Here is a 13,173-nt window from a genome sequence, read left to right as displayed (position 1 = left end):
GAACATTTAGTTATCTATTCCAGCCTAAGAAAGGCTTACAATCCATGTTATGTCCTGGCTAGCTTGTATACTTTCTGATAACTATCCAATTAAATATGTATCCTCAAAGTTAAACAGCCTGGGTAGGCTATGAGACTATAATCAGTCTTCAACCCCGTCAGAAATCTGAGAATGACCAATATATCTGTAAATATAGGAAGCCTAACATGGCTTCTAGAACTGAGACAGATTATAGAGACAATTTTTTACTTGTACAGTCAGCAACACATGAGAGCAAGTCTTTAGCCTTCTGGCCTAGGATATCTGACAGACTTTTGAAACAGAGAATTTCAAAGAGCTGATCACTCTGGCTTGGAAGAAATTATCAGTTAACTTACTCTGTAACATGTCCTGTTCTGAGCATTATTTAGTCTGTGGATGAATTGAGGCAGTTCTTGCCCAGTGGCTGTCTCGCCACCATACATCACCCCACCTGGAGGTGGAGATGTTCAATTTCTTCTTTGAATCCACCAAAGGGGAGCTGCTAGGAGCAGACATGTCTGGACAAAAGATAAATAACATTAAATATCAGGTTTTGTGGATTTCTGATGTTTTTGAAAATTATCTATGTAAGTAATCTGGACTGTTGTCTGTTAATTATCTTAATCAATTATCCTGGAAGCACTCTAACAATAAACTTAGAGCCATGAATTTTCTATCTGGCCCTTAACTCACATGTTTAATCATCTCAGATTAGTTTTTTAATAGCAATTAAGGACTGGTAGCCCTTGTATACTTAAATGTGTTGATGGGCACACTGCCTAAATATGAGAGTAACAATATTAATTTTAAATCAATAAGAAATTTATATCAAAGAAAATCTAAACTTGTGTCAAATAAGTTCTGTACCCCATGTAAAAGATTATAACTTTAGCTTAGTAACAAATATAAGGATTTCTACCAAATGAGATTATGACTGTATAATCAATTCTAGCTAATTCCTCCCTGTTAAATTATGACCATTTCTAAATTCCTCAGAAAAACAACCTTAGAATAACCACCTTTAGCGCCCCAAAATCCAGGGAATTGGGGCAACGTCTCTTCAATGGCTTCTTCAAGATATACATAGGCATTGAGATGTCTGGAAGGGGTGGGGTGGGCGGGGAAGTTGGCCACAGCGACTATTGTTGTAGTCTCTGATGTCCATCTTGGAGGGGTCCTGAGGATCAGGAGTTCAAGAAGGTCTGACAGTGAGACTCACCAAAGCTGTGCATTCTGTATATATAAATCTCAGACAAAACCTTAATGTCATCTAGATATATGTATGGGTTGATATACAGACTGGTTAGGATGAAATTTTATTCTTTTTTTTTTCATTTTATTCTTTTCAGTTTACTTCTTTAGACAGTCTCCCTTCATCAAATCTAGCCCATATGACTCTGGGAGTTGTCCAGACCCTACTCATCTGTTTGTTTGTTTTTTTGTTTTAATTTTCATTTTTTCTCACCCTCCTTTTCATTCATCTGTTTTAAAAACACAAAGACAGAACCTTTCTCCCAAAATACTGTGTTCTTTAGTCTGTAATCAGAAAAGCTTGTATCTTGTATTCTCTCCCAGAGAAATAATATAATAAGACTCAAAATCACACCCATTATGAAAATTAAAACAACTTTTTAAAAGGAAGTAAGCTAAAAAATAGTGTATGAGACTGTTTAGACTTTTCTAATCTGTCATATCAGGAAATTAACCCAAAATTCCTGTGAAGCCCACATTAAGAAAACAACTTCCTGTTGTGGTAAATATCAAAATAACCACAAACCCTCGCTAGCCAGCATTATCAAGCCATATGGCCTTAACAGAGTAGTTCATAAAACAATTTGATCACCTTTTTATTAATACTAATACCAATAAGTAAGCAAATTGTCAAACTAAGTTTTTAGCCCAAAATACATCTGTTAAGCTCTCTATCTGGAACATCAAGCCTATATCACCACTCTCTGCTTGGAGTCAATGACTAATTTTTCCTATCTAAGTTTTGAACCACGGGTGAAAATCTCCACATGATTTGGGTAAACTCTGTACTCTCTCCTCCTAACTATAAAAACAAATTTAATCACATTTCTAGTAATACCTGTCATTAAGAAGCAGGCAACTTGTCAAAGCAGGATTTTAACTCAGATTCCCATGGAGCCCACATTAGAAAGAATATGAGTATGCTGTAAAACTTATTAGAGTATTATATCTCTAATACCATCTATCTGTTAAGCTCTCTACTTGGAACCTCAGACAAATAATAACTCTATAAGCTATGTCTGTATTCACTCTGCCGGGTGATACAGTCTTTTGTTTATTTCTACCTAGTTCCGAACCGTGAGTGAAATTCCCCACGTGATTCGGACAAATTCTGTACTTTTTACAGCAGCGGACCTAGAGTCTGTGAGCAGACTCCCACCTTCTGTTCCCTTTGTTTAAGGCTCCCACGCTTGGGCCATCATGTGACTCAACATGGTGTAGTCCTTTTTCACTTAGAAAATAAAGCTTTCTCAGGCTGAAAAACTTCAATTTTTAGTGGATTCTTGTCCCTCGTTGGGCGCATTGTTGTGGTATTTTAAAAAACAAAACAAAACAAAACAAAACAAAAAAACAGCAAAGCCGGTTTCCGCACTTACCCTTGCTATCACCAGTCTGGGCTCCAGCAGGCCATTGGAACTAGCACTAATTTATCTTAGCGGCTCCATGCTGTCCCTGTCTACTTTCTGACCTGTTGTCTGCAAGCCATTCCAACACAGCAAGCACCCTGTCAGGTCGCCCTGCTCTCATTCTGAGGATATCGTGTTAGATAGATTGTGGATTGAGAATTTAACAGATAAATCTGATTGTTGGGTTACTGTTTGTTGAATCTTGATTTTACAGGGTAGTTGGGAGTTTGTACTTTAACTACCAGGGCCTGGGAGTGTAGGCAGAGTCTGTGGCAGGGAGCCATGATAGGCCAACTGCTGCTGGACTTCTAGAACCATGATTTTACTGGGTAGCTAGAACTAGAGAGTTTGAGGCTAGCAGAGAGCTGCCAGGAGAGATACTAATCTGAGGTAAATTAGCACTAGTTCCAATGGCCCATTGGAGTCGGAACTAGAGACCACAAGAAACAGTTCCACAGCTTTTTTATTTTTGCCACAACATTCTCCATCTGTGGTAATTGAGAGTTTTGCTGGATATGGTAACCTGGACTGGCATTTGTGTTCTCTTAGGGTCTGTATGACATCTGTCCAGGATCTTCTAGCTTTCATAGTCTCTGTTGAGAAGTCTGGTGAAATTCTGATAGGTCTGCCTTTATATGTTACTTGGTGTTTTTCCCTTACTGCTTTTAATATTTGTTCTTTGTTTTGTGTGTTTGGTGTTTGCCTATTATGTGACAGGAGGAGTTTCTTTTCTGGTCCAATCTATTTGGAGTTCTGTAGGCTTCTTGTATGTTTATGGGCATCTCTTTCTTTAGGTTAGGGAAGTTTTCTATAATTTTGTTGAAGATATTTATTGGCCTTTTAAGTTGGGAATCTTTACTCTCTTCTATACTTATTAGCCTTAGGTTTGATCTTCTCATTGAGTCCTGGATTTCCTGGATATTTTGAGTTAGGATCTTTTTGTGTTTACATTTCCTTTAACAGTTTTGTCATTGTTTTCTATGGTATCTTCTGCCCCTGAGATTCTCTCTTCTATGTCTTGTATTCTGTTGATGATGATTGCATCTATGACTCCTGATCTCTTTCCTAGGTTCTATCTCCAGGGTTGTCTCCCTTTGTGATTTCTTTATTGTTTCTATTTCCATTTTTAAATCCTGGGTGGTTTTGTTCATCTCCTTCAACTGTTTGGTTGTGTTTTCCTATAATTCTTTAAGGGATTTTTTTGTGTTTCCTCTTTAAGGGCTTCTACTTATTTACCTGTGTTGTCCTGTATTTCTTTAAGGGAGTTATTTATGTCCTTCCTAAAGTCCTCTATCATCATGAGATGTGATTTTAAATCCTCACCTTGCTTTTCTGGTGTGTTTTGACATCCATGTTTGCTGTGGTGGGACAACAGGGTTCTGAGATGCCAAGTAGTCTTGGTGTCTGCTGCTTAGGTTCTTGTGCTTGCCTCTAGCCATCTGGTTATCTCTAATATTAGTTGGTCTTGCTGTCTCTGACTAGAGCTTGTCCTTCCTGTGGGCCTATGATCTTAGGAGTGAGAGGGCTCCTGGGAGATCAGCTCTCTCAGGGCAGATTTTGGAACTATGGGAACAGTGCCAGCTCTGGCCACAGATGAGATTGGAAGGGTCCTTTCCTAGGCCTCCCTGCAGCAGCTGTGCACCGTGCGCTCCTGGTGTGTCGCTCCTCGGACAGTCAATAGAGAGAAAGCGAGGTTCTACCTGTGGGCTGTGGGTTTAAAAGGGAGAGTGCTCCTAGCAGACCAGCTGTCTGCGGGCAGGTTTTGTGTCCAAGGTCTGTGGGACAGCCCCAACTCTGGGCACCATAAAGTATTTTTATATTTTAAAATTCCTTAACAGAATTTAAAAAATCTAAATGTAAACAATGTATAGGTGTTTTGTCTTCCAGCATATATATTCATAAATGTACACATGCATTCACCACTGTCTGCAATACCCGTTTAGGTCAGAAGAAGACGATGGGTCATAGAAACAAGATAACACACAGTTCTGAGGGGCTTGCTGTGTGGAGGCTCTGCAAGAGCAGCGACCACTCTTGATTTCTGAACCATTGCTCTATTCCAGATAATAAAGAGAATTTAAAATACCATACTCTTTAGCTAATATTGATATTACTTTATGTTTGATTTTTTTTTTAAATAGAGTAAAGACAAGATTGCGTCTTACAGCAAAACTTCAAAAATTGACCGAGGTGATATGGGCAAAGAAATAAGAGAGAAATCATCCATGAAGCGTAAACTGCCTTTTACACTCAGCCCATCGAGAAATGAAGAGCGAGATTCAGACACAGGTAGAATCATTTATCTTCTGATAAACTCGTATTTATAACCGCGACTTGCTTTTCTGTCTACTCTTCCTTTTGATATTTGGTTCATAGAGAAATACTATCTCAGTTTTATCATGGTGGCAAAAGTATGTCTGTTTGTTTTCCAAACTATGGTCTGTGATATGAGACTAAAAAAATAAAATTCATACTCTCGATATTTACTACAAATCTCTTAGTGCATTCGGAACTTAGTTTTGGGGTTCATTTCAGTAATGAAGATTGCTTAGTAAAACAAACATTATTAAGATTTCATGTATATTAGAAAAGATGTTGCTTTTTTGTTACCTTTTCACAGAAAAGAAGTTTAGACATTTTTGAGTCATGGGCGATGTAGAAAATATGTAGCATTTGTTTACTTTATGGTTCTTTTATTCTCAAAATTCTAGCATCAGGGGCCACCAGATGTGTGTCAGGGTGCTAGCCACCAAGCCTGTGACCTAGGTTCTATCTCTGGGACCTACGTGGTCAAGGAGAGACATGACTCTCCAAAAGTAGTCCTTTGACTTCCACATATATGCCATGGGTGTAGGGTGGATGTCTGAGTCAGTGCTGTGCTCCTGGGAAGAGACCATGACCATAGCAGCTCTTAGAAAAGAAAGTATTTAATTGGAGCTGGCTTATAGTCCAGAGTTTTAGTTGAAGCATGGAAGCATATTGGCAGACATGGTGCGGGAGAAGCAGCGGAAAATTCCGCATTTAGATCTGCAAGCAGCAGAGAGTTTATAATGGGCCTTTGAAACCCCCAGAACCCACCCCCAGTGACATGCTTCTTCCAACAGGGACACATGTCCTAATTCTTTTAAACAGCGCTACTCCCTGTTTCAATCTATGAGCCTGTGGGACCATTCTCCCTCAAACTACCACAGTGGGCGTGGGTGCTCGTGGTGTGTGTGTGTGTGTGTGTCTGTGTGTCTGTGTGTGTGTACCAACATGCACATTTTTACAAGTGTTTGTGGAGGCCAGAGATCATTGTTAGGTGTCTTCTTCAGTTGTTTCCCACCTGATTTTTTCTTTTAAGCTTGAGGGCAGTTGTATTAAGAGTGTCTCCTCCACCTGCCCACTCCAGCTGTGATCTCATCAAATGTTGGGAGGAAGGGAGTGGAGCAGAGGTGGGGAAGAAAGCCATTATGGAGGTCAGACACAGGGTGGACAAGCAGCTATGTAGTGGAGGGCTTCATAAACAGAGTAAGAAGCTTAAGAGTACCAGAAAAAGTACACTTACCCTGACCAGCATCTGAAAGAGACAGGAAAAAAAGAAAAGGTTGTACCTTTCTAAGTGTTACCCCAGCTGACATCAAGATCTGTCTTTGGCATGCCTTTAGGTGAGCCTGCTTTCCTTGTGCTGCTCCTGATTTCCTGTGGGGTAGTCCCTTCCTCAGCTAGATGTTTGTCTCTATTTGACAGAAGTGTTCTTCTTTACTGTGCTTATACTGCTAGTTTTTTCCCCTCTGAAGAGACAACCTTCAAATCATTTAAGAATCTGGTTCAGAGATCAGAGTCCCCAAACTCAATAATTCTTGCTTCTGGTAAGGAGGTGATCAAGAAGAGCAGCCAGTGCTCTTCACTGCCAAGCCTCTTTCCATTCCTGGCCTAGGATTTTCTTATTTAATACAATGAGAAGATCAGATATAGTCATTCCAGAGTTGATGCAACTCAGGTCTGTGAGATGGAACTAGATTGTTTTTAATCTGTCTATCTGTCTTTTCTGCCTCCCTTGGCTCATACATGAACCTTGTTCTTAAGCACTTTTCCTCCTTAGAGTTGCAAGATCTCTGCTTCTCATCAGAGAAGAGGATTAGTGTGATTTCCTTTCCCTAAGACTTGGTTCCTTTACTCATGAAATGACTTAGAAACTTTAACTTGTAGATAGGTGTGGTAGTAAATGCCTGTAATATCCCAGCACATGAGAAGCACAAACAAGTAGGTCTGTGAGTTCCAGGCCATCCTAGGCTATGTAGAGAGAACCTGTCTCAGAGTGTAGGGGGCGCATCCTAGGCTACATGGAGCGAGCCTGTCTCAGAGTGTGTGTGGAGGGCGGCGGGGTTGGACCTTACTAACATTGATTAGTGTACTGCACTTGCATAAAAATTTTGATAATGATTGGGCTATTCCTAATACAACCAGTAACATGAATATTGGACAGATAACTTTTATAGTAATTATCACTATTTATAAAGTATAATCAACTGATAGAAATTTTTACCTTTAATAATTATTAAAAATGCATTTATCTATTTTGAGACAAAGTCTTACTATATAGTTCTGGCCAGCCTGAAATTGTGTCATGTAGACTAAGCTGACCTGGAGCTCAACCGTGACCCATTTTGCCTCTTCCTCCTGATTGTTGAGTGTAAGCCACCATGCCTGGCATTATTGAAAGTTTCTAATAAGTCAACTTTATTCATCCATTATCAGTCATGCAATTACACAACGTTTTTAGTCTTGTGACATCCAAGGGAAATTTGTCGTGCCTTATGTCAAAGTATCGAACAACTGCCTGGAGACTCTTGTAAGAGTCTGTCCCTTGGCATCTACACGAAACCTTCAGTTGTTTAGTTATGAGTAGACTCTGTAGACTCTGCTTTGTTATAGCCTGATCACTTCTTCCTTAGAAGAGGGGGGCACTTCTGATTCTTCATGTTTCTTCTCTGAGATAGTCACGCCTAGCCAAGCAGCCTCCAGAAGCTCACAGATACTCCTAAACCAAACAACATTTGAAAAGGTGCAGGTTTCTTCCTTCTGTCCCTCTCTCACTTCCTTCCTTCCTTTCTTCCTTCCTTCCTTCCTTCCTTCCTTCCTTCCTTCCTTCCTTCCTTCTTCCCTCCCTCCCTCCCTCCCTCCCTCCCTTCCTTCTTTTTTTTTAGACACAGGGTTTCTCTGTGTAGCCCAGGGTGCCCTGGAACTTGCTTTGTAGTCAAACTTTCAGAGATCCACCTGCCTTGGTCTCCCAAGTGCTGGGATTGCTGGGATTAAAGGTATAGATCACCAACTCCCAACTCCTAGCTTTGCATTTTTTTTTTAACCCTACGATGGTCCTTATATTCTATAGAGATAGACTAGTAATGACTGATCATTTCAGTTTGCATATTTAAGTAGCTATAAATACCCCCTTTTAACAATATTTGTCTTCTCTTAGTAAACATACTTTCTTTGCAACTATAGTGTTTTCTCTTGGCATTTAAGGCAGTGTGATTCAAGAAAATTTAAACAGGCACAGTATGGTCCAAGGTTAATGAGGGCTGTTGTAGAGCATGTTAAATTTTGTAAAAGAAGTGCCTGTCAGGCAGCCTTAGAAATTCAGCTTTCCTTAGACTGTGGATGTTATTAAAGGACTTATATAATGTGGCTCAAACATGTGGAAGAATAAAATGTTTTACAGGATAGGTAAACTGTGTGTGTGTGTGTGTGTGTGTGAGAGAGAGAGAGAGAGAGAGAGAGAGAGAGAGAGAGAGAGACAAAAGCAGAAGGACAACTGTTTTGGGCAAAGAAAGGATCTAAAGAGGGAGGGGATGTGACAACGGGGTGAGAGGAGAGAGATGAAGCATCAAGTTTTCTTTCATCTACAGAATATAGGTTTTAAGTACACACATATGCCTTTCTGTGACCTAACAGTAGTAGGGGAGAATCCTAGGCTCATGGGGAACAAATGAAGGGAGGGACAGGAAGGCCAGGAGAAGACGGTAGAGTGTGCCTGAGTGAAGCACGCCATTACTTGTGCAGGTACAGAAAATACAGTAAAAACCTATTGCTTTAGGCTAGCTATGGTGGTGCTGTCCTTTAAATTCCAACATCCTGGAGGCAGAGCAGAGGCAGGTAGCGCTCAGTGAATTTGAGGCCACCCCAGTCTACACAGTGAGACCGAGACCGGCAAGCAAAACCAACAGAAACCCCCAACAAGAAGTAAATTACTTTGTGTGTGTCCTAGTTAGGGTTTCTATTGCTGTGGCAAAACACCGTGACCAAAAGCAACTTTGGGAGGAGAGGGTTAATTTGGCTTACACTTCTACATCGTAGCTCATCATTGGAGGTCAGGACAGGAACCTGGAGGCAGGAGCTGATGCAAGGCCATGGAGGGGTGCTGCTTAGTGGCTTGCTCCTCATGGCTTGTTCAGCCTGTTTTCTTATAGAACCCAGGGTCACCAGCCTAGGAATGACACTGCCTATCAGTCACTAATTAAGAAAATGCCCTAATTGAGATCTTACAGGGGCACTTTCTGTGCCCTCCTTTCTGATAACTCTGGTGTGTATCAGGTTGACACAGAACTAGCTAGCACAGTGTGCTAACCTTTTTTTCTTTTTATGTGAAAGGTAGCAGGGAGAGAGTTATTTCACATTACAGTTAAAAGAGCTGCATTAAGATATTCATAGCAGGTGCTTTTTAAGCATAATTCACCTTTGTGGTCTTGATCACATTTGCTGGGACACTTCTCATGTGCAGTCCTAGCTGGCTTAGAACTCAGATGCATACCAGACTGAGCTCACACTGTGGTGATCCCCAGCTTCTGCTCCCTGTGTACTGGGACCATAAGTATGTGCCACTGTGTCTCATTTGAAATACAGCAATTTTTGAGGTTTTTTTTTTTTTCCCTATAGTCCTAGAGATTAAACTTGGGGCCTTGCACATACAAGACTGGCCTCTACCATGGAGCTATTTTTTAACTTATACCTTGGTGGTTTTTATTTGTTTATTTTTAATTTAATTGTATTATTTTATGTGTTCTGTGTTTTGATTGTATTTTTGTCTGTGTACCACATTCATACAGGGCCTGCAAAGGCCAGGAAGAGTGCGTTGGAGCCTCAGAAACTTGAGTTACAGATGGTTGTGAGCCGCCTGATGTTGGTTACTATGGATTAAGTGATGAGTCTTTCCTGATGTTCACTCATAAAAATTCCAGCCAGGTGTTCCTTTACTCTTAGCACTCAGGAAGCTGAGGCACATGGACCTTTGCATTTAGAGGCCAGCCTAGCCTGTATAGTGAGCTCTAGATCATTGTTCCACAGCTATGTGCTGAGGCCTGGTCTCAAAAGTATTAAATAAACAAATGAATTGAAATGGTATGTGGGGCCAGAGCAGATTGGATTCTTCCAAAAGAAGATTAGATGATCAGTTGAACTATTAGTACTTAATTTTTATTAGTAAACATGCTTGGAAGTCCATTTGAGCTGTTGTGTTAATCTTGTCAAACAATACGGACTGCTTTTAATAAGCTGTTCAGTTCAGGTGCATAGTTTATTGGTTGCCATTCTTTTTCTTTTTTTGCATTTCCATCTCTTAAGCTATTTCAAACTTTCTGCTTACCTTTATATGAACTGTCCAATATTTTTCATGGAATTCTTGTACATGTTCGATTTGATGTATTTAGTTTGAAATATGTGTGTTGCTGGACAGTTTTGTCATTCAGACAGCTCATTAGCTTCTTTGCTTTTAGTGTAAAGGTCACTTTGTCAACAGTCCCCTTTTCTTGAATGAACCTTCTCATTACTAAACTTAAGAATTTCACATTTAAAGTTTTCATATTTATTTATTTATTTCATGTGTATAGGTTGTGTTTTGTGATTGTTCTCTAATTTGCTTTTTCCAAACTCCTGATGAGTCATTTTAACTGAAGTCATTAATAGTGATTCTGAAAAGATACCTTATATGTCAATACACTGACCCCCTCTACACACACACACACACACATACACACAAGTTAAAGAACAGATGCTCCAGGTGATCACCAGGGCCCTCTGTTGCTGTCACTAATTGTTAGGCAGAGAATCCAGGCTCTGGACCAGGTTTTAGGCTGGGGATGTTGGGTGATTTGTCTTGAGGAGTGCATGCTGCAGTGATCCATATCACTTGAAGTGAGCACAGTTTACTTGGTCTGGGATCTAGGGTGACTGACTTGCATAGAGGTCCTTTAGTCATGGGAATCATTTTGGCGCTCCTAGAAAATGTTTGATTCAACTTATTTTGGCAAATTCGCCTATTTGGTAAATAAAAGTTGCCCATAGTAGGGCAATTTTTAATAAGAATACTTTCTCTTAATATTGACAGAGTTAAAATAGCATTTAAAGAACTATTAGTAAGCAACATCGTGGTGTTATAGAAACTATATGGCTCCATTTCTATGCTTCAAGGTACTCTACTTAGGAAATTGAAATATTATATATTGGCCAAACCTGTATTTTAAATGTCTTTTGTTTTTCCCACATAGTTCTTTTGAAGTAAAGCCAGTGACACATCACTGCCTCACTAACTGGTGGTCTATCAGAGATGTTGCTATGTTGAACTCTGCATTTCCCTCCGTGTGCTTTTTCCTTTTCTCCTGTCTCTTTTCATTCTGTAGATTCAGACCCAGGACATACAAGTGAAAATTGGGGGGAGAGACTTATATCTTCTTACAGGACATACTCAGGTAATTAGATCATCAGGTCTTCCTGCCTAGCCAGTGGCTTCTGTCATGTTTGTTTGGGTACTGTACTGTAAGGAACTTATTTTCAAACCAGTATGTATGTTTGCTAAATTCAGTGGACTATGTGAATTCACCAGCATTTCCAGCCTGTGTTCTGAGTGGGATGCCCAGCACATCCAGCACGTGCTTGCAGTCTGAGCAGTAGGGCTGTGAGAAACTCCACCTGGGTTTTATGTAGAACAGCATGAACGCCATTCATGTAAAAAGCAATCTGCAAGTTGCCCCTCCCTGTGGCATTGCTCAGTAGACTCCTTCCTGAGAGCGGGTGCCCAAGCTCCTTAGTTTGCCTTGTTATGAATTCTTCAGAAATACACCAATTTTCATGAAAAGTATTTTGTTACTTGTTTAGTCATTTCTTCTTTAATATACATATTTAAAAATATTATCCACCAAATTATTTAGCGTTTATTGATTTTGCTTTCTGGGTAGAATTTAAATTATAAATAGTAGATTAAAATATCAGATCGCCTAGATAAATGCCCCTACTAACTTCTGTGTTAGAACTTCTCTAGTTGGTAATAGCTCCAGTTGTTTGGGACTCATAATTACCTCATTTTACAGTAAAGAATAAAACTAGTTGGTTTTTTGTTTGTTTGTTTGAGATGAGGTCCCCCTGGTGGCTTAGAACTCCTTGTAGACCCAGCGTACCTCAAACTCATAGAGATCTGCCTGCTTCTGCCTCCTGAGTGCTGGGTTTTAAGGTGTGCACCACTGCACTTGGCAAGACTAGTTTTGCTCATTTTGATTGATCCTTTCTCTTAAAATTAGTCTTTCTATCTCTGAACTTACTTAAATAAACATTTTATATAGTCCCTGGGTATTTCTGCCTAGCGTTAGCATATAATACTTAGCTATAGAAATTGAAAATGAATGTGTTTCTAATAGCCATTCTACTTACCTTGTAAATAAATTGTGGGGCTGTGGAGGTAGTGAACAACTAATTCACCCTCAACACTGTCACTGAAGCCAACGGCTCCTGATAAACGCTGTTTTCTGTGGAATTAGTGTGCCTTTCCAAAAGAGACTGCTTAGCACTGGTCTTCAACCCAGACATGTCAGAATAGCCCGTGGTCTGCCTGGCACTGCTAACTAAGGCACAGATGCTCATCTGAGCCTGACGGCACCCGCCCCCAGGACTGCAGCGGAACAGCCAATGCAGTTGAGTCAGTGCGTTCCCTGCCTCCCTTAACTTTGCTGGGAAATATTTTTCCAAGAAACAGGTTTGTCTCTTCTCTGTAATAACACTCTACACTTACTTACATGAAAAATGACAGTGTCGAGTGTTCTATTCAATATGACAGGAAAGGGGGGGTATTAACTTTCTAGAATGTAAGATGGGAACTCTGTTTCTGAAGCTCCAAATGTTAAAGAGTAAAGGAGAGAAAGATGGATTTGATGTAAAAATCCATTTTGGTTTTTATTTTAGTTAGTATTAGGTAGATTTCTCAGATTTTTCCTTAATCTCTGAAGAGACCAAGTGAAACTGTAGATTGTGTTAGACACGGTGCTAAGTGATCATATTTATTAGTGTCCCTGTTCTAAAGTTTTGGCCCATTAGAACAAGGGAGCATGTGTTTTCGTTACTAAGACATAGAGTGCCAGGCTGGTATTTCACAGGATAGACCCCACAGAGTCTTACTGATTACTTTAAATTTTACAAAATAGGCAGATGCTGTGCACACTATGGGCCCCAGCGCTTGGCTGATGGAAGT

The 13,173-nt window shown here is 40.1% G+C and overlaps 1 protein-coding gene across 7 annotated transcripts in view; it reads left to right on the top strand.

Moving 5' to 3' along the window:
• Ankrd12 (ankyrin repeat domain 12) overlaps positions 1-13,173 on the top strand; it is a 104,690-nt gene that overhangs the window by 32,960 nt on the left and 58,557 nt on the right. For 4 of the 7 annotated variants that reach the window (XM_063267349.1, XM_039083802.2, XM_039083801.2 and 1 more), the window contains 2 exon segments: positions 4,820-4,967; positions 11,336-11,404. In XM_063267349.1, coding sequence (XP_063123419.1) covers positions 4,820-4,967; positions 11,336-11,404 — 217 coding nt within the window. 7 annotated transcript variants of the gene reach the window in all.

This window comes from Rattus norvegicus, chromosome 9 (genome assembly GCF_036323735.1).
Source record: "Rattus norvegicus strain BN/NHsdMcwi chromosome 9, GRCr8, whole genome shotgun sequence".
Classification (NCBI taxonomy): Eukaryota; Metazoa; Chordata; class Mammalia; order Rodentia; family Muridae; genus Rattus; species Rattus norvegicus.
This window is presented reverse-complemented; position numbering and strand designations above follow the sequence as displayed.